Source organism: Lacerta agilis, chromosome 2 (genome assembly GCF_009819535.1).
Source record: "Lacerta agilis isolate rLacAgi1 chromosome 2, rLacAgi1.pri, whole genome shotgun sequence".
Classification (NCBI taxonomy): Eukaryota; Metazoa; Chordata; class Lepidosauria; order Squamata; family Lacertidae; genus Lacerta; species Lacerta agilis.
The window spans coordinates 7,584,091-7,606,693 of record NC_046313.1 but is presented as its reverse complement, the minus strand read 5'-3'; the positions used below and the strand labels follow the sequence as shown (position 1 = coordinate 7,606,693).

The 22,603-nt window shown below is 43.8% G+C and overlaps 1 protein-coding gene across 2 annotated transcripts in view; it reads right to left on the bottom strand.

Moving 5' to 3' along the window:
* Nucleotides 1-3,764: 3,764 nt before the first annotated feature.
* TFCP2 (transcription factor CP2) overlaps nucleotides 3,765-22,603 on the bottom strand; it is a 34,308-nt gene continuing 15,469 nt past the window's right edge. The window contains exons 2-15 of one of the 2 annotated variants that reach the window (XM_033138449.1): nucleotides 21,698-21,849; nucleotides 20,952-21,028; nucleotides 20,435-20,540; nucleotides 18,357-18,463; nucleotides 16,119-16,271; nucleotides 13,376-13,486; nucleotides 11,971-12,059; nucleotides 10,715-10,763; nucleotides 9,873-9,966; nucleotides 9,192-9,282; nucleotides 6,614-6,717; nucleotides 5,663-5,805; nucleotides 4,845-4,896; nucleotides 3,765-4,553 (exon numbers count right to left, since the gene is read on the bottom strand). In XM_033138449.1, the coding sequence (XP_032994340.1) occupies nucleotides 4,516-4,553; nucleotides 4,845-4,896; nucleotides 5,663-5,805; nucleotides 6,614-6,717; nucleotides 9,192-9,282; nucleotides 9,873-9,966; nucleotides 10,715-10,763; nucleotides 11,971-12,059; nucleotides 13,376-13,486; nucleotides 16,119-16,271; nucleotides 18,357-18,463; nucleotides 20,435-20,540; nucleotides 20,952-21,028; nucleotides 21,698-21,849 (1,366 nt within the window). In that variant the 3' untranslated portion in view covers nucleotides 3,765-4,515. The remainder of the gene's footprint in view (nucleotides 4,554-4,844; nucleotides 4,897-5,662; nucleotides 5,806-6,613; nucleotides 6,718-9,191; nucleotides 9,283-9,872; nucleotides 9,967-10,714; nucleotides 10,764-11,970; nucleotides 12,060-13,375; nucleotides 13,487-16,118; nucleotides 16,272-18,356; nucleotides 18,464-20,434; nucleotides 20,541-20,951; nucleotides 21,029-21,697; nucleotides 21,850-22,603) is intronic. The other variant, XM_033138450.1, reaches the window with a different exon arrangement.

Sequence of the window (22,603 nt, the reverse complement as noted above, 5' to 3'; positions counted from 1 at the left end):
GTTGCCATAATTAAGTACAGAACTTCTCTTCACTATGGGGGTGAGGAAATAATTTGAAGGGCACTGAAATTTCTCGCTGTAAGCAGAAGTCATGCAGCATAATCCTATACGCTGCGTACAGGACACACAGAGCCACTACTTTCAGGTATGAAGATTGCAGCCTTAAACCCTGAGGCTAAACAAGTCTGGGCCACTTCATTTTGGTTTTCAGTTAATGCAAGTGTAATTGCTGTGCCACAACAAATTAGAAAAAGGAGAAAAACAAAATTATAGCTCAGACCTAGGGCAACACCCAACCAGCCCAAAGTAGTTTCGCTATTTGAACACACACACCTGTAAATTCAGATGCAGACTTAATATTTCATTGGAGGCCATGCTGCTTTATTTCATTTTAGGTGTCTCGAAGCTGGACCTATTTGAACAGAATCCCCCCCTCTCCATCCTATAGAGACTTGTAAATATGGTTGGTCTCCTCAAGTGCACAAACCACCTACTCCGATTGCAACTGAAATACAGTAATTGAAATACACTTTACTCCCACGTAAGTCTCATGGAACTTAGGAGTGCAATCCTATTCCCATCTGCTTGTAACCTATGCAAAACTGCGTAGAGACAGTGATGAAAACACCACTATGGGTTAAAATGCAATCTAAACCATGGGTTACCTTTATATGCAAGCCAGACCACACATGATATCCATGCTAAAGGCCATTATGCTTTCATCACACACATGGACAATCACACTTTGTTGCTGTTGCTACTAACCAGTAGCTTGGAGCAGCAGGGAAAGAAGTTTTGGGCTACGAGAGCCAGTGGCACAAACTACGAACAACTGCAATGCTTACTCTGACTCACATGGGTTCAAGAGCGAGACAGGAGTCACTCTGTGTTCAACACAATGGTATCTGATCCAGAAACTGATTTTTGCCACAGTTCTTGTTGGCACTGGTGTGTCTTGAGAGCCAATAGAAGAGTGCTCCATTGGGGATAAAGTCAAACCCTTGGAGTTACAGCACCTGCTGTGGTTATAGAGATGTTTAATTGCAATTTAATTGCAACATCTGGAGAGATGTTTAATTGCAATTGGGGCAGATGAAGAAGACATCCGGTTGCGCTGATGCAGTTGCGCCATAGAGTGGTGTAAATTTGCTGTTTAAATAAAGAGATCAAATATCTTAGCCAGGTTGGGATCTCATACACACAAAACAATGTGTTCAAAACACTTTAGCCAGACACATGGAAGAAAGCCGATATATTTTTGAAGAGCATAAATGCATGAGGAAGAAGCATGCTGGAGGTTATTTTTTAAAATTTAACAATGGTTTTGTGCTTGCAACGATAATTTATGTTCCACACACCAGTTAATGCAAGCTCCAGGCAATCTTTTGCTGCATCAGCAATGCCGTTGTTGATTTCAACTAGCCAAATTACTCCTAAGCAAGCAAAAATTGAATCATCGTTTACCAAAGTTGCCAAGGCAGAATAGAAGCAAACAGATATAAAATATGGAAGCTCTCCTGCTTTGTACTTCTTTCTGAACCCCACATCATTGGCGCTCCACATTTCTATTAATTATTGTCCTGGTCTACTCAACAGCTCCATTTTAACATGGATACAATGTCCGCACACCTGACTCTGGATGCACATAGTGGATGAATTTACACACCTGAAATCAAACGCAAAAATGATACAAAGCTTAAGCAAGCACGAAACTTGTACATTTGTCTCATTACACCTGTCACACATGATCAGAGAAACTAATTAGAATGTAAATTCTCAGTCCTAAACCACTGTATGTGCAAAAAAATTGTACAAAAGCACCACTGTCCCAACATTTGACACCTCTCTATGTACAGCTACTATTCTTTGTTTCTAGTGGCAGAGATTATTCTGCAGCAAAAAAGACCCCAAATATATTCAGTTCTTATTTTCTACACCATCACTAAGTGATGCTGCATGGTCTATGATGGCTAATGACTCCCACATTATTAAAGGTCCCAGAATATAAAAAGGAACACAACCCACCGTCACATTTTAGAGTTTGTAGGTTTCATTCTATGCTTTAGCAACACATGCATGCACAACAGACTGTTACAACTCCAGGAAGAATGGCAAACTTTTGAGCTACCTTCACTGGCGCTTGTGGGGGGGGGGACCCATGATCATCCTCCAAGTGTTCAAACATAGGTTTGGGGAGCAGGGAAGTAAAAAAATTATGCTGCCACTTGTGCACTAAAAATTGCACCCTGCTGATAGACAGTAAAGAGAGAGCATGACAATGGCCACTTCAGAAGTTATGATTGCTCTCTTACCTGGTTTCTTATCCAGGTTTGAAGGGAGCCCTTTAAACCATAGTTCCCCAGTTCACAACATGAACAGAAACCAGGATATCTTCACAGGAGCTAGTGAGCAAGGGGAAAACAGAAGGCAAAGGACAAGTGGACTGAGAAATCACGGTGGCAGAACGAGGCCACTACCTTCTCAACAGGTACCACAAAGCCATGCTCTGCCATTTGGTTTGCACCATCTTTGATTATTGCTGGGAAGATGCTAAATCACAGCTTTATTATTCAAGGGCAGCGGGGAGATCTCTGGTAGTTAACTGCTAGTCCAGCTCTGGCTGTGTGTGTGTGTGTGTGTGTGTGTGTGTCTGCCTGCATCCCAACCAGCCAGCTGATCATCATCTTGAGCTGGAACAAGTAGATCTGGCTTTCATCAAAACAGAGGCTACCAAAATGTGAGCTTCTCTGGGTCACTTCAGATTTGGTTCGGTCACTGTTTCCAGTCTGAATAAGCATTCTGCTGAACCATACAAACTGTTGATTGTGAAGTCTTGGTATTTCTGAAAACAAACGAAACCCCAACTTTGGCCGGCTACAATCCTGGAGGAGGTGCTATGACACAGTTGTAAACTCCCAGCTCCGAAGACAACTGAGCCAGAGACAGACTGAAAACAGAGTTGATCTTTATTGGCATATATATATGATGAGACGTAACATTTCTACTTAAAAGCTGTGGAGTCGCAACTGCCAAGGTTTTTCTTCTTCTTCATTGACTTTATTTCACTTGACCTTGACCGGACCCAGTTTCTTGCCTCCTTAAGAAGCAACCTACTAAACCTAATTGATTTAAATAAAAGTTCAGCGCTTTCTGGTAAAAATACCAAGTCAAAATGATTTTAAAAACCCTCAATCTGGTACTGAGAAAAATATGTAACTAGGTTTCATTTAATGAAATGAAAGTTATTTTCCCCACCTCTCCAACTTAGCTTAAGCACAGCTTACATCAGCTGCCAGCTCTATGGCCGATGCAGTGTCTATCAAGACTTGATTGTGGAACTGACATTGTGACACAAAAGGTTGCAGCTTCCAGAGATTTGCTGCTTTCTAGGGGGACTGGAAGGCTAAAGGAGAAGTGGTCTTTCCCCCTTCAGACAAGTTGTTCTCCTGTGATTTTCACAGCATCGTCACTACAGTTGTAACAGTTTCCCATATTTTTCTCCAAAGCTCAAAAAATGCATCTTGGCATCCATGTCAGAAGGCTGAAGCCTTTACCCAAGAGGCTGGTTGCTGCCCGGGAAACGGACATGCAGGCACTTCTGTCACCATGGAGCTTCCACAGGCTTTTCAAATAAGCACTATAGACTATTGCTGCATGAGCTGTTTCTGGGATAATGTTATTATGGCCCTCCTGTGGGATTTCATTCAAAGGCAGCCATCATTTCTACATATCCCACCCAAAAAAGCCAACACATTTTTTTTAAAAAAAAACACAATCTTTTTGCCTCTGTCTCAGTTCGTTGTGTTCCTTAACAGCTCAAGATAGTAATTCCTTCTTCTGCATTTGAAGTCTCTTCAGTTGCAGTGTATAGCAAAAGCCATAGGCAACCCTATGGATCTCACAAGATAGGCGTTATTACTAACTTACACTGGCAGAGAAGACAGCCACGTATCACTCACACATGGACAGCTGCACGCCCACAAACCCTCTACTTGTAACATGGTCCGAGTGTCAGAATCGGAACAAAAGTCCCTACCCAACCGGCCAGCAAACCTGAAAGTGTCCTTGGCTCTATCAGCCAAATACGCCTCTGGGAGGCCTGAATAGCTGAGGCAGGTTATGCAAGAGGACCCTCAGAATAGATGCTCATTTGTCCGGGGATTCCCAGAGCATCAATCACAACCGGCCAAGCTGTCGCATCTCAAAAATGTTGCGGTTGCCCACCCCACCCCCAATATACATAATTGCAAATCCATCACTGGCCAGTCTGGCTGTTTCAAAAGGCAGTGGGTGCAGCCATGGCACTGGAACTCCGAAAGAAGCAGCCCCGTGCTTTCAAACTGGTGCCTACAGCATGCCAGCAATGGTACAGGTGGTTCACCTAACAGAAGGCAACATGCTGTGGAAGCAAGATGAGTTTCTGTTGCTCTTGTGGATTTCTGTCAGTGTGTCCAGGTGCCAAACCGGCAAATGAAGCTGTGTGCATGAGAGAAGGTGCAACAAGTCCAAGTCCCTCTATTTTAAGATGATGTGATAACTATCATTGGTTTCAGCTGCAAAGAAAGCAAAGCACCATGAGACTGGATGAACACAAGGAGTACAATCCCCATGTCTGCCACCCCACGACAATTCACAATTCGCTTGGTTGTAAGTCGCTTTGAGTTGCCTTGGGCAGGATAAAGTGACTAAAAAAAATAATAAATAATAGAGACAATGCACGACTATTATGGCATGCTGGTTTTGATACCCTATGGCGGGAAAGAATGGAGCGCTTAGGTTTTCCAGAGAGAAGGGAAAAGACTAGGGGATTGGGATAATATTGTGCACTTAAAAAAAATTGGTACCTTTCATTGTATCCAAGACAAAACATGATTCATCCTGAAAGTTCTGTATCATCTAAAATAGAAATGAAAAACCAATGTTTTTAGGGCTGCAGGCATTACTCAAAAAGAACTGCGAATTCAAGCAATATGACAATCTAAATATTTCCCCTTCCTTTTAGCAAAAGGAACTTCATTGAGAAAAGCAAGCCTCCTAGAGCACAATAATTTAGTCTCCTCTGGCTCCTAGGCGGCTTAGTTTGGTCAAAATTGAGTATACACTTCCAGAGTTAATGCTAAATACATTACTTTGCTTAAATGAGCCACCATAGCCGCTAGAGGGCCATGAAAATTTGTGTCCGGGGCTTTTTAGACTCATCTACCCATGTACTATCAGAAACCAAAGGGGCGCATTGGTTGCCAGGTGTGAAATATCTTGGCATTATTTCCAGCTCTCCTACCCCACTAGTACCTACTTTGGTTTAACAGTTTTAAACACACACACACACACACAGAGAGAGAGAGAGAGAGAGAGAGAGAGAGAGAGAGAGAGAGAGAGAGAGAATTACTCAACGGGGATTTATTTCCCCCGTTTAAGCATGCTATTTGCTGTTGTGTTTTCCAGTAAGTCAATGGACAATTAAGTAGAGCTGTATAAAAGTGCAACTTCTTGCTTGCTCAGTCTACCCTGAAGCTACAGATGACAGACCTCACACTGTACGGTGATGAGAAAAGACATCCACTTCAAAGGAGTGGAGACACTTTTGAAAGCAGAGCTGGGCCTGCAATGATACTCCCAAATCTGTTCCCAGTGCTTCAGCAGACTATTGGGTCACTCTTACCTCATCACTGATGAGCACGTGTATCCCTGTGGGACCCTGCTTGTAGATCTGGCTGATCTGTTGAGAGGAAATGCTGAAGAGCTGGGCAATTTTCTCTGTCAGTTCCACAGCTGTCAATTCTTCCAAGTAGATGGCATGGTACACTGAAGAAGTAAGAACAGTTGGTGGCAAGGAGCACATTCTGTCAGGCAACAAGTTCAGCAGGAATTCGCCACCGAGTATCCTGTTAAACCACAGAGCCTAGGGCTTGCTGATCAGAAGGTTGGCAGTTCGAATCCCCGCAACGGGGTAAGCCCCCGTTGCTCAGTCCTAGCTCCTGCCCACCTAGCAGATCAAAAGCACATCAAAGTGCAAGTAGATAAATAGGTACCGCTCCAGTGGGAAGGTAAATGGCGTTTCTGAGTGCTGCTCTGGTTCACCAGAAGCGGCTTAGTCATGCTGGCCACATGACCCGGAAGCTGTACACCGGCTCCCTCGGCCAGTAACGCGAGATGAGCGCCGCAACCCTAGAGTCGGACACGACTGGACCTAATGGTCAGGGGTCCCTTTACCTTTAACCTATATTTAGAGTACTGTACTGCTGTATTCCCTCTATATATTTATATTAACCTACCTCATCCTCCTAAGACTCTGAGGCAGTCAACAACATATTCAGCTATACAGTGTTCTCAGTAAGATTGAAAATAAATCCACACTCTTTTCTGGCCACTAAAGCTTGCTTGAGCAAGTCTCATAATCCACTTCTTCCAGCAGAAACACATCATGGGCATTTCCATGAGGCCTACAAGTTGATCATCATCAGGAGAGGACCAGATTGGGGAAGGCTGGACTGAAGATTGTACCCCTACTTATTTGGAGCTACCATAGCATTTCCTGGAAGGGAAGTAAGTACTGCCATTGCAAAAGCCTGTGGGTCCATTAGTCAAAAGAGACATTTCCTGAAGTACTCACCATAGAAAGTATTGTTGGCTGCATCCCCATCTTCATGCTTCTGCTGCTCCCTCAGTTGCTGCGACTCCTGGCAGACGTAGATGGTCAGCCTTGGCCGTACCATCCTAGGGAGAAAATAAGACATGAGCACTCCAGAGTTAACAGGGAAGGTTTTAAGGACAGGGCCACAAAGAGTAAAGGAAAGAGAGGAATAATTTCATAGAATCATAGAGTTGGAAGAGACCACAAGGGCCATCCAGTCCAACCCCCTACCAAGCAGGAAACACCATCAAAGCATTCCTGACAGATGGCTGTCCAGCCTCTGCTTAAAGACCTCCAAAGGAGACTCCACCACACTCCTTGGCAGCAAATTCCACTGTCGAACAGCTCTTACTGTCAGGAAGTTCTTCCTAATGTTTAGGTGGAATCTTCTTTCTTGTAGTTTGAATCCATTGCCCCGTGTCCGCCTCTCTGGAGCAGCAGAAAACAACCTTTCTCCCTCCTCTATATGACACCCTTTTATATATTTGAACATGGTTATCATATCACCCCTTAACCTTCTCTTCTCCGGGCTAAACATACACAGCTCCCTAAGTTGTTCCTCATAAGGCATCGTTTCCAGGCCTTTGACCATTTTGGTTGCCCTCTTCTGGACACGTTCCAGCTTGTCAGTATCCTTCTTGAACTGTGGTGCCCAGAACTGGACACATTTGATTAAGCAGCACTTCAACAGCGCTCACAAGTTGGTAAAATGTTTCACAACTGTGCTTGGCCAACTTGGACATGTGGGGGGGGGGAGTCCATGTTACAGACCTCCTAGGTCTGTTCCAACTTCCCGCTGGTGAAGAACGCATGCCTGCTCCACTCCCATCAAAAAGCATAGGACTGTAGAAAAACCCACAAAAGGGGGTAGGGAGGAAGAAGACAATTTCATCTATATTGTGCACTGCTCCTCACTTCGCTGGAATCAGAGAAGTGCAGTGGAGATGGTGCCATTTTTTCCAGTCTGTTGCAACCAGCCAGTTTGCCCAATCCAGAGGGACTTTGCTTGGGGAAGTGAAACCCATGTATGCTGTTGCAGAAGGGTGGCTGGAGACGGATGGGCACTGAGCTGTCGTGCAGAGAGGCCTGTTGCAGTGCAGATAGCATTCTCTTCAATTGGGTAGAAAGAAAGAGTGGAGGTGGAGAAATAAAAAGAGGTGGGGTGCTGGTTAGTGAACAGGAAAGAGCATGTGCACTAAGAGGGGACAGAAAAGGGGAAAGAAGGTTCCACACAGGCTACATGGTACAGAAAGAAAAGGGAGCCTGAGAACACCTTAAAAAATACACAAAATGTTTGCAAAAGGGGGGGCTTTTTTCTTAGCAGGGCAACTCTACATCTCACCCACTGCATCCCACCCCCCAAACACTACTATCTGAACAATCAGAATTGGTCCATTAACTCCATGGTATGATTTGCTATTAGCACAGCACCCTTTGCTGACCTTTGCCAGAAGCCTAACTCTTGTGGATTTGGGAGCTGGCCAACATTTGCTTTCTTTACTTGAGGGACCAGCTAACAATCATCACTCAAGAAACAGCAGAGCGTGTTAAGTCCTCTCCAGCTCAAGGGGGCAGGAGGAACGATCAGAATCAAACAATTGCATATCTATTTCACAAAGGAAATAATGAAGCAAGACTTATTTAAGGAAGCAGCCACAGAAGTGCTCTCATCCATCCATATCCAAACCACCTTGAAAGGAAGGAAAGGTGTTTCTAGCCGAGTTCCAGTCTTGTACTATGTGCAATATATACTTCATATTCCTAGGTGCCCAAGAACCCAGGTATCTGCTTCGTGTCAATCTGTCCTTAACGCATCCGATCTTATTACAGGATACCCCCACAGTGTCCGAAGTTCCCATCCATCTTACTGAGGCATGAGCTGTATACAGTGGTGCCTTGCAAGACGAAATTAATTCGTTCTGCGAGTGCTGTCGCCTAGCGAAAAATTTGTCTTGCGAAGCACGGACGGGGGAAGCGTGGTTTGACGGGGGGGGGACGCGAAAATTTTTCGTCTTGCGAGTCGCGCCCATAGGGAAATTTGTCTTGCGAGGTACCACCGTATTAAGGATGAGCCCAGTAGCCATAGGCAGCAAGAAATTGCAAGCACGAAAGGGGATTCGTTGGGAGGAGGGATACAGCATGGCGCCTGTCCCACATCTGAGAAGAACAAACGGGACTGCCAGGGAAGGGAAAGGAAAGATAAGAGCAACTAATTTGGTCAGGGAACCAGAACAGTTCTAAGAGGAAATGTAGGGGGCTTTTTTGGTTTAGAAAAAAGGTGAGTAAGGAGGGAACATGATTTAAATGCCTAAAACTGCATTGAATGTATGCAGAGAAGCCTTTCTCTGTCTTGTAATACTAGAACCCAGGGTCATTCAATAAAGCTGAAAGGTGGGATATTCAGGGCAGACCAAAGGAAGCACTTCATGCCACCTGGTTTTCAAGTGCCAAAATAAAAATTTAAAATATGGAAATCCTAAACTGGAAAAGCAGAAATTCCAATGTACAGCACATTAAATGCCCAAACCATTTAAAAGGAAGCCTAGATGATACATACCGTCCCTTCAAAGCATTGAAAAGTCTGATGCCATCTGCAGGTCCACATATCTGGATGACATCTTCCCTGGTTAATTTCAATAAATCTGCCCCTAGGATTGAAAGAAAGACAGACAGTTGGGAGGTAACAAACATATGTTTCAACATAGAAGACTTCATATTTCCACACAAATCCTTCTACATAATACCACCTAATGAAAGAGACGTCTGAGTTTCAAATTCAGTGAACACATATCTAGGGTGTCTGCTGCTGCTTTTAAGCAGGGCTCTCATCAATGACGAAGGAAAGAGGCCCTAGATAGCCCACTTGCATATTGTTTTTTAAAGGATAAAGGAGGTGCATGATTTAGAAAATCTAGTGAGGTTTACAGGGTGGTGGATTTCATTAAGCCTACACACACACACAACTTAAACAGTACACTTGAGTCCCTTCTAAGAGGCCAGAGCTGGTTTTGGCTTCCATTAGCAGTGGCAAACTGCAAAGAGGTGTCCCTATGGTGACAGTGGCAGGGGGAAATCGACAGAATAGAAGATCCACAGATCAAAGAGCTCACAACCCCCAGAAGATGCTTCTAAGAAGCTTGCTTGAGGGCAGAATAAACTGTCTGAGGAATCAACAAGAAAGTTGAGGAATCCAAATGCTGATGCCCCCTTGTGAGGGGAGAAAAGTTTTTGCTAGTACCTGAGAAGTTGGTGAAAAGCCGTGTGAAAGTTGAGAAGCGGTTCCGGATCAGCCACTGTTGAGCTTCCTGAGGTGTGGATGTCTGCAGGAGGTTCTATGATAGAGGGAGGGAAAGCTGATGCATCCTTGCAAGAGGAGCAAAGACAACTTACAAGACCTGCAGCATGTCACCTACAGTCTTTTGCACCCACAGTAGGTCATTCATTAAAGGTAAAGGTAAAGGGACCCCTGACCATTAAGTCCAGTTGTGAACAACTCGGGTTGCGGCGCTCATCTCACTTTACTGGCCAAGGGAGCCGGTGTTTGTCCGCAGACAGCTTCTGGGTCATGTGGCCAGCATGACTAAGCCGCTTCTGGCGAACCAGAGCAGCGCACGGAAACACTGTTTACCTTCCCACCAGAGTGGTACCTATTTATCTACTTGCACTTTGACGTGCTTTCGAACTGCTGGGTGGGCAGGAGCTGGGACCAAGCAACGGGAGCTCACCCCGTCACGGGGATTTGAACCGCCGACCTTCTGATTGGCAAGCCCTAGGCTCTGTGGTTTAGACCACAGCACCACCTGCATCCCTCTTTATTAATTCAGTTTCTGGCCCAGTCCTCCTCTGTTTCTTGATCCTAAGGCAGCTTACGATATAGTATCAATAGTGTAAGACAAAGGGAATAAAATAAAAAGTAACACAATGCAAATATACAAGATGACCTAATACAACAGACTGAAAGAACTACCTTCTCACAGCTAGCCACACATTCAGTCCCCTGAAGTGTTAGCCTGCTAACTCAGAGACAACCCCACTGTCTAAAATTAGAGGAATGAAACACAAAATATGAATGAGACTTACATCTGTAATGGGAGCAGGAGGTTCAGGCTGGTGATTTGGAGACCCGTTTCTATTTTTAGAATAAGAAATGAAGAAGGAAGTTGGTATATGCTTTCCTCTGCTTGTCTCCAAATCAGCTGCGATCTGAATTGTTCCTCTAGCATATTTAATCAAAGGGCTCGTGTGGACTCAACAAAGCCTATCTTTTAACCATGGTGACGGGGACCAGAGACAGGCCAAGGGACCCCACAGTTCTCCTCCAGATCTTCCCGTGAGCACAAAGTCTTCCACTGGCTTGAACACTGTGTTACAGCGACACTAAATTAACTTTGGACCCACTTTTAAGATGGAAGCCATGTTAGGGTTAACAATAGTTGAAGGTGATGGAGATGCAACCCTTAAATCAGGGTGGTTTGCTTTGGTTTTTCATAGATTTGGGAAGGTACCTTGTAAGTAATCTAATCCAACTCCCTGCTTAGTGCATAACAGCTGCAGCATGCAATGGGGAACCTTTGGCCCTCCAGATGTTGCCACTGGCCATGCTTACTGGGGCTGATGGGAGATGATGATGATGATGATGATGATAATAATAATAATAATAATAATAATAATAATAATAATAATAATAATAATAATTTTATTATTTATACCCTGCCCATCTAGTTGGGTTTCCCCAGCCACTCTGGGCAGCTTACAGCATACCGGTACATAAAACATAATAGAACATCAAACATTTGCAACATCTAGAGCAGTGTTTCCCAACCTTGGGCCTCCAGCTGTTTTTGGACTACAGCTCCCATCATCCCTAGCTAGCAAGGCCAGTGGTCAGGGATGATGGGAGTTGTAGGCCAAAAACAACTGGAGGCCCAAGGTTGGGGAACACTGATCTAGAGGTCCAAGTGTTTCCCAGAGCTGATCTATAGCTATAGCATGCTCAGCTTTTGCTTGAAGTTGGCCAGCGAAAGGAGTAAGAGAAGGTGGAATTTGTACTCAAGAGGGAGAAGGAATGCAGGTGTGTACAGCAGAGGGGTTGAAGCTCTTTGCCTTTCTACAAAGGAGTACAGCGAGAGAGCGAGAGCGAGAATTAACAATCTCCCTTTCTTGTCACAATTTTGTCAGAAGCCACTTTCCTCCTATTTTAACATGAAAAGGCACAAGATGAAAACATGTCAGTAATCTGCTCTGTCTACAGGCTACAGATGCAGGTAAGTGACCAAAAATGTATTAGGAAAGGTAAATGGGCAAAAGCCAGAAAAAAATTCAACGCCCAGACTTACCCTTCACTAATGGAGAAACTGCTGTGGGAGCTGCTGAAGCCTGGGGATGGCACATTATTGACATATGTGATCTCAGGCCATGGAGAACACTGGAAGAGAAAATCCAATGGTGAGATATTCAAAAGCATTGTGGTCCCGACCTTCAAAACTGCTTCCTGTGGAAGCAAGCATGCATTCCATGTATTTCCTATAGCATGTCAAGGATTGTAGCCTCTGTGCTTGTGGAAAATCACCTGGAAACATGTAAGAACATGTGGAGGAGATGTCTCAGCCAGCTAAAATATACTAGAGTAAATCTTTCAGTAGTGAGTGGGCAGGGATCTATTTAGGACACAAGAAATCCATCCTTTCTTTCTTTCTCCATGTGTTAAATAAAGTAAAACCTCCATTTTCTTTACTGATTCAGTCCTTGATAAGCAAAAAAGAAAAAGAAAAAAAGCACACCTTGTTTTTTTGAGCACAACTGTAAGTGTTTATATAGTGCAGTTGTTTATTCTAGGTTGAAGCCACAACACACACGCAATCCTGACTAAAATGATCATTTCATGAATGTTACAGGAGATGTTAGTCAATTAGTCAAATGTTAAAGCTCACTTCTGCTCTATAATCCTAGCCATTCGTGAGGGATTAAGAAGAACCCAACTGAATTTGTTTTGTTTGTATGAAGATCATGCATTTGAAGCTGCTATATTTGGAAGAACAACCTTTGCAGCTAGAGTCACATACTGTATGAGTTGGGATGATTTAAAAGATTATTAAACGGTGGTATTTTTCCCCCAACACACTCATCCTTACTCATGGTGCACTGATTCATATCCATTTGTGACTTGGGGCTATGAGGTCAGGTGTGTAACAAAAACCTTACTCATGTGGTGCTTCATATACTTGTCAGGTTAAAAGTGAATTGCTGGTATTTATACATGTAACATCTGCACATCAGGGATTGATGGCCTGGAGCATGTTGCAGCGGTGTCAACACTACATGCACAGCTGCCACCCACTTTTATTTATTTGTGACATTGACCACACAGAAACCCATAGAGTTGCAGCTTTGGTTTCGTTGCTGTTTAAACAAACGTGCCCAGAATCATGTGCCAGAGGCCACAGGACCGAGAATAGAAACTATTCCAAGAAACTATTCCAAGGTACTCCTGCGTCATTCGGCACTTGCTGGACAACAATGGCTCTGAGCAAGTGTCTATTACTTTGGCCAGACAACGCCATTCAATCACACCGTTGCCGTGTCTTGCACCTTGGTGCAAACATTCTAACACTTGGGTTTCTGAGTGAACTTTTGCAAGCATATCACCTGTAAGCAAGCCAGCCCACCCGCACCAGCCTTTTAAATGGCTTTTTGTTCAAAAACAGAGGTTCTAGACACTACGCCTCACATTGCATGCCTTACCTCTGTAAGTATTGTTGTCTCATATGAAGGCTGATACTTTTCCTTCTCATGGGGTGTTCGCTTCTCCATTTTCTCTCTGTCTGTCTTTTGCTTTCTGTCGGCTCCTTTGGGCTGGAAACCAACATGTTAGTGAAACCAGAACATGGGATCTAGGGAAAGGAAGCACTAAGCCAAAGTTCTTCTCAGCTGATAAGGACAGCACTAGGTTTATGTGTGAGTGTGTAATACATACATGCACAGACAGCAATACATTTATGTATACAAATGAAATGTTTCTCAGTGATCCTGGCAAGGGAACTAGACTGGCAACAGACCCCTAAAGAGAAAAGTGAGCTGGTGGATGGCAGATACTCATTTCCCCTACAAGAGCTTAAAAGTTCATTCTGGAAATTCATGCAAACATGAAAAACCTGTTCTGCTGCTCCTCTTGCACTTTGAATTCTCTTGCTGAAGCCCCGCAGATTTTTATCTAGCTAAAACACCCATAAATCTGCCTGAATACCTATAGGTAGCAGTAATCAGAAGTGCTCACTTTGCACAGGGATTATATACAAAAGCCTTGCTTTCCTATATCCCCAAAGTTACTTGTGCTGTTCTGAGGGACTCTGGGCCAAACTAGATGTTATGGCTGTAGTCTCATTGTGGCGTCTGTTCAGTTACGTACAAAAACATGTAAGAGAATGAGGGGCAGCCCACCTTCAGGAAACTGTATCTTCACCTAAGCTCTAGTGTTAGAAGCGAATGGTCAGAGAGAAGCTTTGGTGAGGGGAAAGAGGCTACAAAAAATAGTTGACATGGTGTGAAGTTCACCTCCCCCAATATGCACATAAAGCTTTTGCTCTGAAACAACATGTCCCCCTGCCCCCCCCCCAATGTTTCTGTGTGATTGAATGAGACAGACTTGGATTTAAAGGAAAATGCATTTGCCACTTTCATGTCTAGTTTGGCTCTCAGAAATCATGTTCGGAAGACTGGAATTTCAAAATGGACTGAAGCACTTTCCAGAGTTTCTCAAACAAGGAAGCATGGCAACTTTTCTTGTATGAAATAACCACATACTGCACACATTTTAGGCTAATTCCACACATTTATTATATGTAAGTTGGAGCTCTTGTATCACATGCCAATGGGAACTTTTGAGGGAGAGGAGATAAAGGTTGATGTTGGCCAGAGTTCCCCTGCCTCTACAGTGATTTTTGGCTCAGCTTTTCCTGGAGTAAATAAGTTTTCTACAGGGTGACCTGGCCAATCAGCTAGGCCCTAAAACATCCATATAAGCAACTGCTCCAATCCAACACATTAATATTGGCCGCAATGCAGTTTCACATGCTTTAAGGAAAAGTTTTTAAGTGCAGCTATTCCTAATACTGTGCATATGCAGGCATAAACTGCGGTTTTAGTTTCCCCAAGTGTTCCTCTACTACTAAGTCCTCATCAAGGCCTGTTTATTCTTGAATAGCTCCCTTCAGAAATATCCAGTGCTATTTTGCCTCGGGTTAGCACAATAATATAATTGATGTATATCACCAATAGCTTAATTCTAGGTCTCACAATGGGCACATTGAACAAAAAAAGGCAGAGGATATGCCTGTTGCCTATGAAGACAAGTCTATGTCCTCCTCAGAGTCCTACTTAGAGAGTACATTCTCTGTGGCAGCCCCTAAGTTGTGGATTTCCCTCCCACAGAGGTGCATCTGGCAGCTTCATGATACAACTTTTGGTGAATGCTATAAAGGCACCTCCTAACTCTGATCTTTGACACCCAAAATGTGTGTTTTCAGGACCAACCCTATTCCGGGGACTGTAATCTGTCTTTTCAAATTGAATTTTTTTTTAATCAAGTAACGAAACATACCCATGAAGGAAATACAGAGCTTAGTAGCTGTTCAGAAAGGAAAGGAAAATATCAGCTGATGGTTGTAGTATTACACATTCCAGTAAGGTAAAGGTAAAGGGACCCCTGACCATTAGGCCCAGTTGTGCCCAACTCTGGGGTTGCGGCGCTCATCTCGCAATACTGGCCGAGGGAGCCGGCGTACAGCTTCCGAGTCATGTGGCCAGCATGACAAAGCCACTTCTGGCGAACCAGAGCACCGCACGGAAACGCTGTTTACCTTCCCTCTGGAGTGGTACCTATTTATCTACTTGCACTTTTGACGTGCTTTCGAACTGCTAGGTGGGCAGGAGCTGGGACCGAGCAACGGGAGCACACCCCATCACGGGTATTCGAACCGCCAACCTTCTGATCAGCAAGCCCTAGGCTCTGTGGTTTAAACCACAGCGCCACCCGCATCCCTTAGACATTCCAGTACAGGCAACCAAATGGAGATGTCCCATCATAAAGTTACAGTGGTGCCCCGCTAGACGAATGCCTCGCTAGACGAAAAACTTGCTAGACGAAAGGCATTCGCTAGTGGAAGGCTGCCCCGCAAGACGAAAAAGTCTATGGGGCTGCCTCGCAAGACGAAAAAATCGCTAGACGAAGATACTCGCAGAACGAATTATTTTAGTCTAGCGAGGCACCACTGTACATGTGTCAATTATAATTTGACTTAACTGTGTTTAATACTGAATTTTAAATTGTTGTAACCTGCCTGGGATCAGCTGGTGAAGGGCTGCAGGTGATAAGGATACTAATACATTCCCCAATATTAAAGTTCTTCTAAGAAAGTCAGGTTTTAGTTCAAAATTTGAGTAAACAGGGTGGGTGGTATGCACTGGACAGGCTAAAAGACACACATACCTTGAAGACTTTGATCTGGCAGCTGGCAGAATGCAAGTGTTCAGTGTATTCCCCATTCTCATTCTCCTTAAAAGTGTCTATCTGGACTCGGAATGGCACACCCTTCTCCCCACCATGCTTCCTCATAGTGAACTCTGTACTGATGCAGTGCACCTGTGAAGAAAAACAGACAGAAAGGTGCTCCAAGTTGCAGGCTTGCTGCTTGTACAACAAAGGTGCACATGAACCGTTTAACCATTACTACAGGAAAGTGACAGCGTAGGATACCAGCTAGTCTGGGGACTCCATTTCCAATAGCAAACAAAGCTCTCAAGCACAGGAAGGAGTACATCCTGCTCTCCGGCTTTTAATCAAACTGGGGGCAGGGGGCATCAGCAGCCAGGCCAGAAGAAGCAATGAAACGATATTGTGCTCTGCAATTCAGGACAACTGAAATCTATAATTTCTCTACAGAAGAAATTATGCAAGAAAGAGGTAACTTGTCAATGGAAAATGCCAGCAGAGGAGAATAGGGATTATGGATCCGTCTGTGGGACCCTAGAATATGGAGAAAGCCAAAGTTACTGATTGCTTTTCAAATTATATTCCAAAATTTATGTTTACTCCCAAGTTATCTCTCAGCAAGATCTATCAACTGCAATCACACCCAGCAGGCATTTCCTACTTAGGGCTGATCTCTTAGACTGGGAGCACATGGCAGAACCCCTCCCTCTCTCCCCTTGGGTGTATGCTCTCCTCTTCTGAGCACCAACTGCATCAAGTTGAACTAACTGCAGTGAGAAGCTCCCTGCTAACCACAGCTTACAGTGAAAAGGGAAGAGAATTTGATCAGAAGTGAAGAGCAGCAAGCCTAAGGAGGAAGGATGTTCTCCCAGTATCGTAACGTTTTTTGATCTTGTAATCTTAGTTAAACCTGCACCAAGCCCACAGAGCTGAAAAGGCATGTTGGGGGGGGGGTTTCCAAGGAAAACAGCCTTGGTTATTTCCCTTTTCCTAGATGCCCTTAATACTTGAATAGGCTAATGCTTCCACTCAGTACAACTGAAAGTTTTATTCTGAAGGGAGAAAATATGACTTAACGTAAGAGGTAGCCAATACACTCCATATGCTGTTGAACTCCAACTGCCATCAGCCCCAGCCAGAGTGGCCAATGGTCAAGAGAGCTGTAGTCCAACAACATCCAGAGGGCATTACACTGTGTACCCCTGGTTTACCAGCAAACATTATTTTTCAAAATCAAAACCAGGCAGTGCTGTCCGGAATGGACTGAATGAATACACACCATTTATTCCTAGTGGACTTTGCAGGTGACCTTCAGCACTTCACAGGTTTGGCACCATGCCTCTAAAAGTGACCTACCTCAACAAGCCACAAGGATTAGTGAAATCGTAATATGGACCTAATCCTAATCATCCAACAGACAGATAAGAGATCAAATAAAAAATCCCTAGAAATAAGTCTCAAATGTGTGGCCTCATTCTGGTTGACTCATCATCTTAGATGGGAGGGCTTCTGAAGGGGTCTGCTGCCTTTCGACTTTGCCAGCATTTGTCCTGCCCCCACCACAGTTGAAGTGAACAGAAACCAAATTAAAGCCAGTTATCAGAATCCTTTCCCCGGCACCTCAGTGTTCAACACCCTCGCAGCACTGAAATGAATGGTAGCTTTCACCGTCAGTTTTGGCAGTCAGAATTCCACTTTGTTCTTGTCAAGGGCAATTAGCATTACTCTTTAGTTCAAGGGTTCTCAAAGTTCATTATAGTGAGCCTCCCAAGTAGAGATTACAATCTGTTGAGCCATCTCAGTTGTAACTAAGACAGACAGCTTCTCATCAGCATTCGCCGGAGCTGAAAGAATTCCCAGGTACCCATGAACTGACTTTTTTTCACTGTCTCTGCTGCACAGTGCTGACACTTTAAGCAATGTCAATTTAAATCTGAGCCTGGCAGCTATGAATTTGTAATGGTACTCAGTGGTTCACTGAGAGCAAGCAGATCCAAGTAAGAAAGGCAAAAGGAGACCCAAGTACACTTTAGAGGAACACCACGCAGAAGAATAGGACTGCTCTTTTATTCCTCTAATATATGAATTTGGAAGAGTGACAGGGTGATTGTATCAGGTATATGGCGGTAGAGATCCATCAAAACTGATGGCAGAAAATCTCACTGCTATCTTGCTTGCTACAGACCTAACCAGAGAGAACAGTTAAGAATCACCTCCCATGTAGTATTGATTTACCTGAATAAATACGGAAGTCCTCTTTGAAGGATCCCACAGAAACTCTACAGTATTCAATTGTGTGGGGTTTGCCCTGGGATCGATTATACCCACGGACATTGGAATATCTGCAGAAGACAAAAGCCCAACCCTTTAGAACAAGGCTAGGAGAGGCATGGCAAGTCCACCAAAATTTTAAGGGACTGATGTAGTAAATAATGCACCAAGAGCTTAGAAGACTGGGTAATTTTAGGGTACAGTCTGAAGGCACACGATGCACCGACGCCACTGTATCTAAGCAAGCTTTAGTCTGATCAATCCCTATGTGGGAGACCAACTGTGAATCCCATGTACTCTACCTCGAGTTCCAGGATAGAAGACAGGATGTTAATTAATTAATTAAGGCAAATATCTAGGTACCAGCATGCCTGTTACAGTATAAAACTGAGGCACTATCTATGTAAGCTGCTTCTGGACTGCCCTGCTATCCTATTTCAGGAAAATTTAGGAATTGAGAAAGACAGGCTTATGCATACTTTGCTGGTATCTTCTCTCTCACGCATCATGGATGCTGGTTTATGTTAAGGATGTATGTTCTGTATTATTTTATGAATATGATTGCTACACGTTTGTCATGGCCTTCAGCTAGAACAATAAACTTATGAACTGATGAAGCATATTCCTGCATTGCAAAGGGTTGGATTAGAAGACCCTCTGGGGGTCTACAATTCTATGATTCTAAGCAGAAACCAAGATTATATATCAAGAAAAGCAGAATTCTGAAACCTATAAATTGTGCAAATTTTCATTATTCACTTTGTTTAGTTGCGAGGAGATTCAGGCTATTAAAACCTCTTGTATTGAGCACTGGAAGTGCTACCTAATACTGCCTGCTTTTGAGATCCAGATACTTTCAAACCTATGTTTCCAGCTATAAAGAACAACAATTTATTTCTTTTCAAAAGAAAAAGCTAGCTCAGGCTCTGCATACCCAATTCCACACTTGCAGGGATTATAAAAAAAACCTCATAATCTGCATGAATTGACAAGAAAAATAAGTTGCTCCGAATACTTATATTAAGTGAGCTTCTCTCGAGTGGCTCAGAAAAAAGTTACCTGAATAATAATAAAATCATACATCGTGTGCCCATATGAAAAAAAATAGAACATAGTAAAAACATAGTAAAAAGACAGGAAACTTCAACACAATAGGAGTCATACTTGGAATTTACGGGGGCGGGTGGCGCTGTGGTCTAAACCACTGATCCTAGGGCTTGCCGATCAGAAGGTCGGCAGTTCGAATCCCCGTGATGGGGTGAGCTCCCGTTGTTCGGTCCCAGCTCCTGCCAACCTAGCAGTTCGAAAGCACGTCAAAGTGCAAGTAGATAAATAGGTACCGCTCCAGCGGGAAGGTAAACAGTGTTTCCGTGCGCTGTTCTGGTTTCGCCAGAAGCGGCTTAGTTCAGTGTATTCATGGCCCGGAAAAACTGACTGTGAACAAACGCCTGCTCCCTCGGCCAGTAAAGTGAGATGAGAGCTGCAAACCCAGAGTCGTTTGCGACTGGACTTAACTGTCAGGGGTCCTTTACCTTTAAAGGGCCAAAAGTTTCACCTCTGAGTCAACTATAATAATCTACTGAATTTAAGGCAGTAAGTGAATGTACCAACAATTAAGAGGCTCACTCTCTCCTGGCAAGAACAGAAGAGCTAAGTCAATTGACATAGGTGTAGGAAGCCAGAAGGGACCAGAAAACTGCCTACCGAAATGTGGGGGCTTTTAACTACATAATCCTAGTCATGTATCCCAAGCAGAGTGCAGGTGTACTGCAGGAAAGTGCTTACAGAGCAATAAGCTCAAGGTTTTATAAGCAAATGAACTGAGCTACATTCACATCGGAAGGCAACATTTAAAAAAAAATATTGGAGCCACCTAAGGCAAACTAAGGCAAAAGATTACACTCTGAGGAGAGATTGAAACCACTCTTGAAACCAATAAACAGCTCTATACCTCTAATGGTGGCAGTTTCCAAAGCCCTCCAAGGTCCATGCTACAAAAAGCTACAATGCCAAATTAGTCCATGTTTGCAGAAGTCACTCACCAATATCCAGTATCCTATCACCTGGCCTGTTCCATCGCCAGCCTTCCAGCTGCTGATGCTCTGTATACTGAAGTCGCCGATCATGGAACACCACTCTGAATATACTCTAAGTTAATAAGGAGATTTTCTCATTGAGTAAACAGCATATGCTGGAACTTGGAACATTCAGATGAGCTTAGGCAAATTGGTGTGGCCAGTCGGAAGACTTTAGCTTTCCTAAAGTGTAACCTTGCACCATCTCTCCACCATGAAACCGATGGATGGTGTGAATGGAGCACACACAGGTTGGCATTTACATGTGTAGGCAGTTTACATTCAAGGTTCATTTCACAGCTAGAAGGGCATGAACCCAACACTACTGGGGTCTGCTTGGATAGACAGTGGCTCTACCCAACTACAGACACCAGAGATTGATTGAATTATGTTCATAGGTGTCACTAGTTACCTGACAAGCATGTTTAAACCTCGTCACCAACCCAGAGCTTTTAGGAGAGGATAGATTATTATGGGCACTCACCTTTACAAGCTTTCCATTTAACTCAGGCAATTCCCCCATTTTCCTGTTGTCCAGCATTCTGATTTCATAGGACTGACCTGAGGAAGAAAGGATCTCTGAAGTTGCTACAAAAAATAATCCACTTTTCTTGAGGTCATAGCATTCATGGTAACTTACACACACGCCTATCCAGTGTGAGGGGAGGCTTTTTGGGTGAAAGGAGGTGTGCTTGTTGAAGTCCACTTTCATGTAGCCCCAGACTTAGCGACCCTTGCACCATTGGCAAGGAGCTGTATCGCTCCCCCTCCATCACTTCACCATAAACCTTTTTGCCGTGGTGCAACAAGCACAGGAAGGTTATTGCAGGAAAACCCTGTTGCCCTAGCTTCTGTTGGGAACACTATTAACTTTAATCTGGTCCTAATTTTTTTTAAGTATTTTAATTAGATAAATAATAAATAATTTGGACTTCTGTCTGTATCTTTTCTACCTTTGGTTTCAGACTTTCGATCACTAAGCAAGAACTAGAACACTAATTTCCAACCAAGAGTTTAGAAGAAAGCTATTCTCGGCCCCCACAGAGAGCACAGCAGATAGGTTAAAAGACAAGAAAGTCTAAAATAAGTTGTGCTGCGGCCTTGAGTGTGCACTCTGGAAAGTGAGCTGAAAGAGGCATGCAGCACAAGGAAGCAACATAAATGCCACGACTGGGAAAGCACCTGCTCCCCCACCCCACCTGATGTTCTGGCAACAGAAATGTGGCTTACCTTGATTGAGATAGGTGAGGGTTTCATCATGGAGTTTCACAGCAGGGGAAGTGGCAGCACATAACACATACTGAAAAGGTAGGATTTTGTTCTCATTGTCAGGAGGCAAGCTGGATTCTTCTTGCTTAAAGATGGGCAGGGCAAGGACATCACTATGAGAAAATGGTTTTCGTTAGTGTTACTATGATTATCCGTATTTGGCAACTGAACAAATCCATACAGCATATCAGGACATTAAAACCAAAAATTATTTCCAGGATCTTCATTGAGAGAGACAAAATATGAGAAAGAGAGAGAGTGTATGTAAGCAATCCTTATAAGAGAGATTTGAACAGGCCGCATGGCAGATATCACCAACACATCATCTCTAACCATTGGCCATGCTGATTGGAGCTGATGGGTGTTCCAGAGTCCAACAGCGTGCCAGTTTGGAGAAGTTTGGCATCTAGGTGTATATTAAGAATTGTTCTACTTTCATCCACAGCTCTTGCAGTAACAACAATTTGGATTTAAAGGAAGTGTAAACAATTATAATCACTGAACAATATCTCTCTGTGTCCAAAGAGGCAAATTAGCCGTTCTCCTAACGGCAGGTCGGCCAGTCTGTTGCTTTTGACCCCAGAGGGTGAATGCCACCTGCCTTTAAAGTTTAGATAAGGACTTTCACAAACTGAAGGAGAACTATGCTCTTGTCCTCAAACAGCTACTGATCTGAATCATTACTACATCATTGGTTATAGTTCAGAAGCTGATTCTTTTCCTGACTGGGTAGTCCTTTTCGGGGGGGGGGGGGCATCTGCATGGGATCACATGCCTCACAGAGATGCCACTCTAGGAGAGGGGTCTGAGTCATCACAATATCCCTTACATAAGCTGTAAGCCTCTCCCTACCCAATGAAGGCTAAC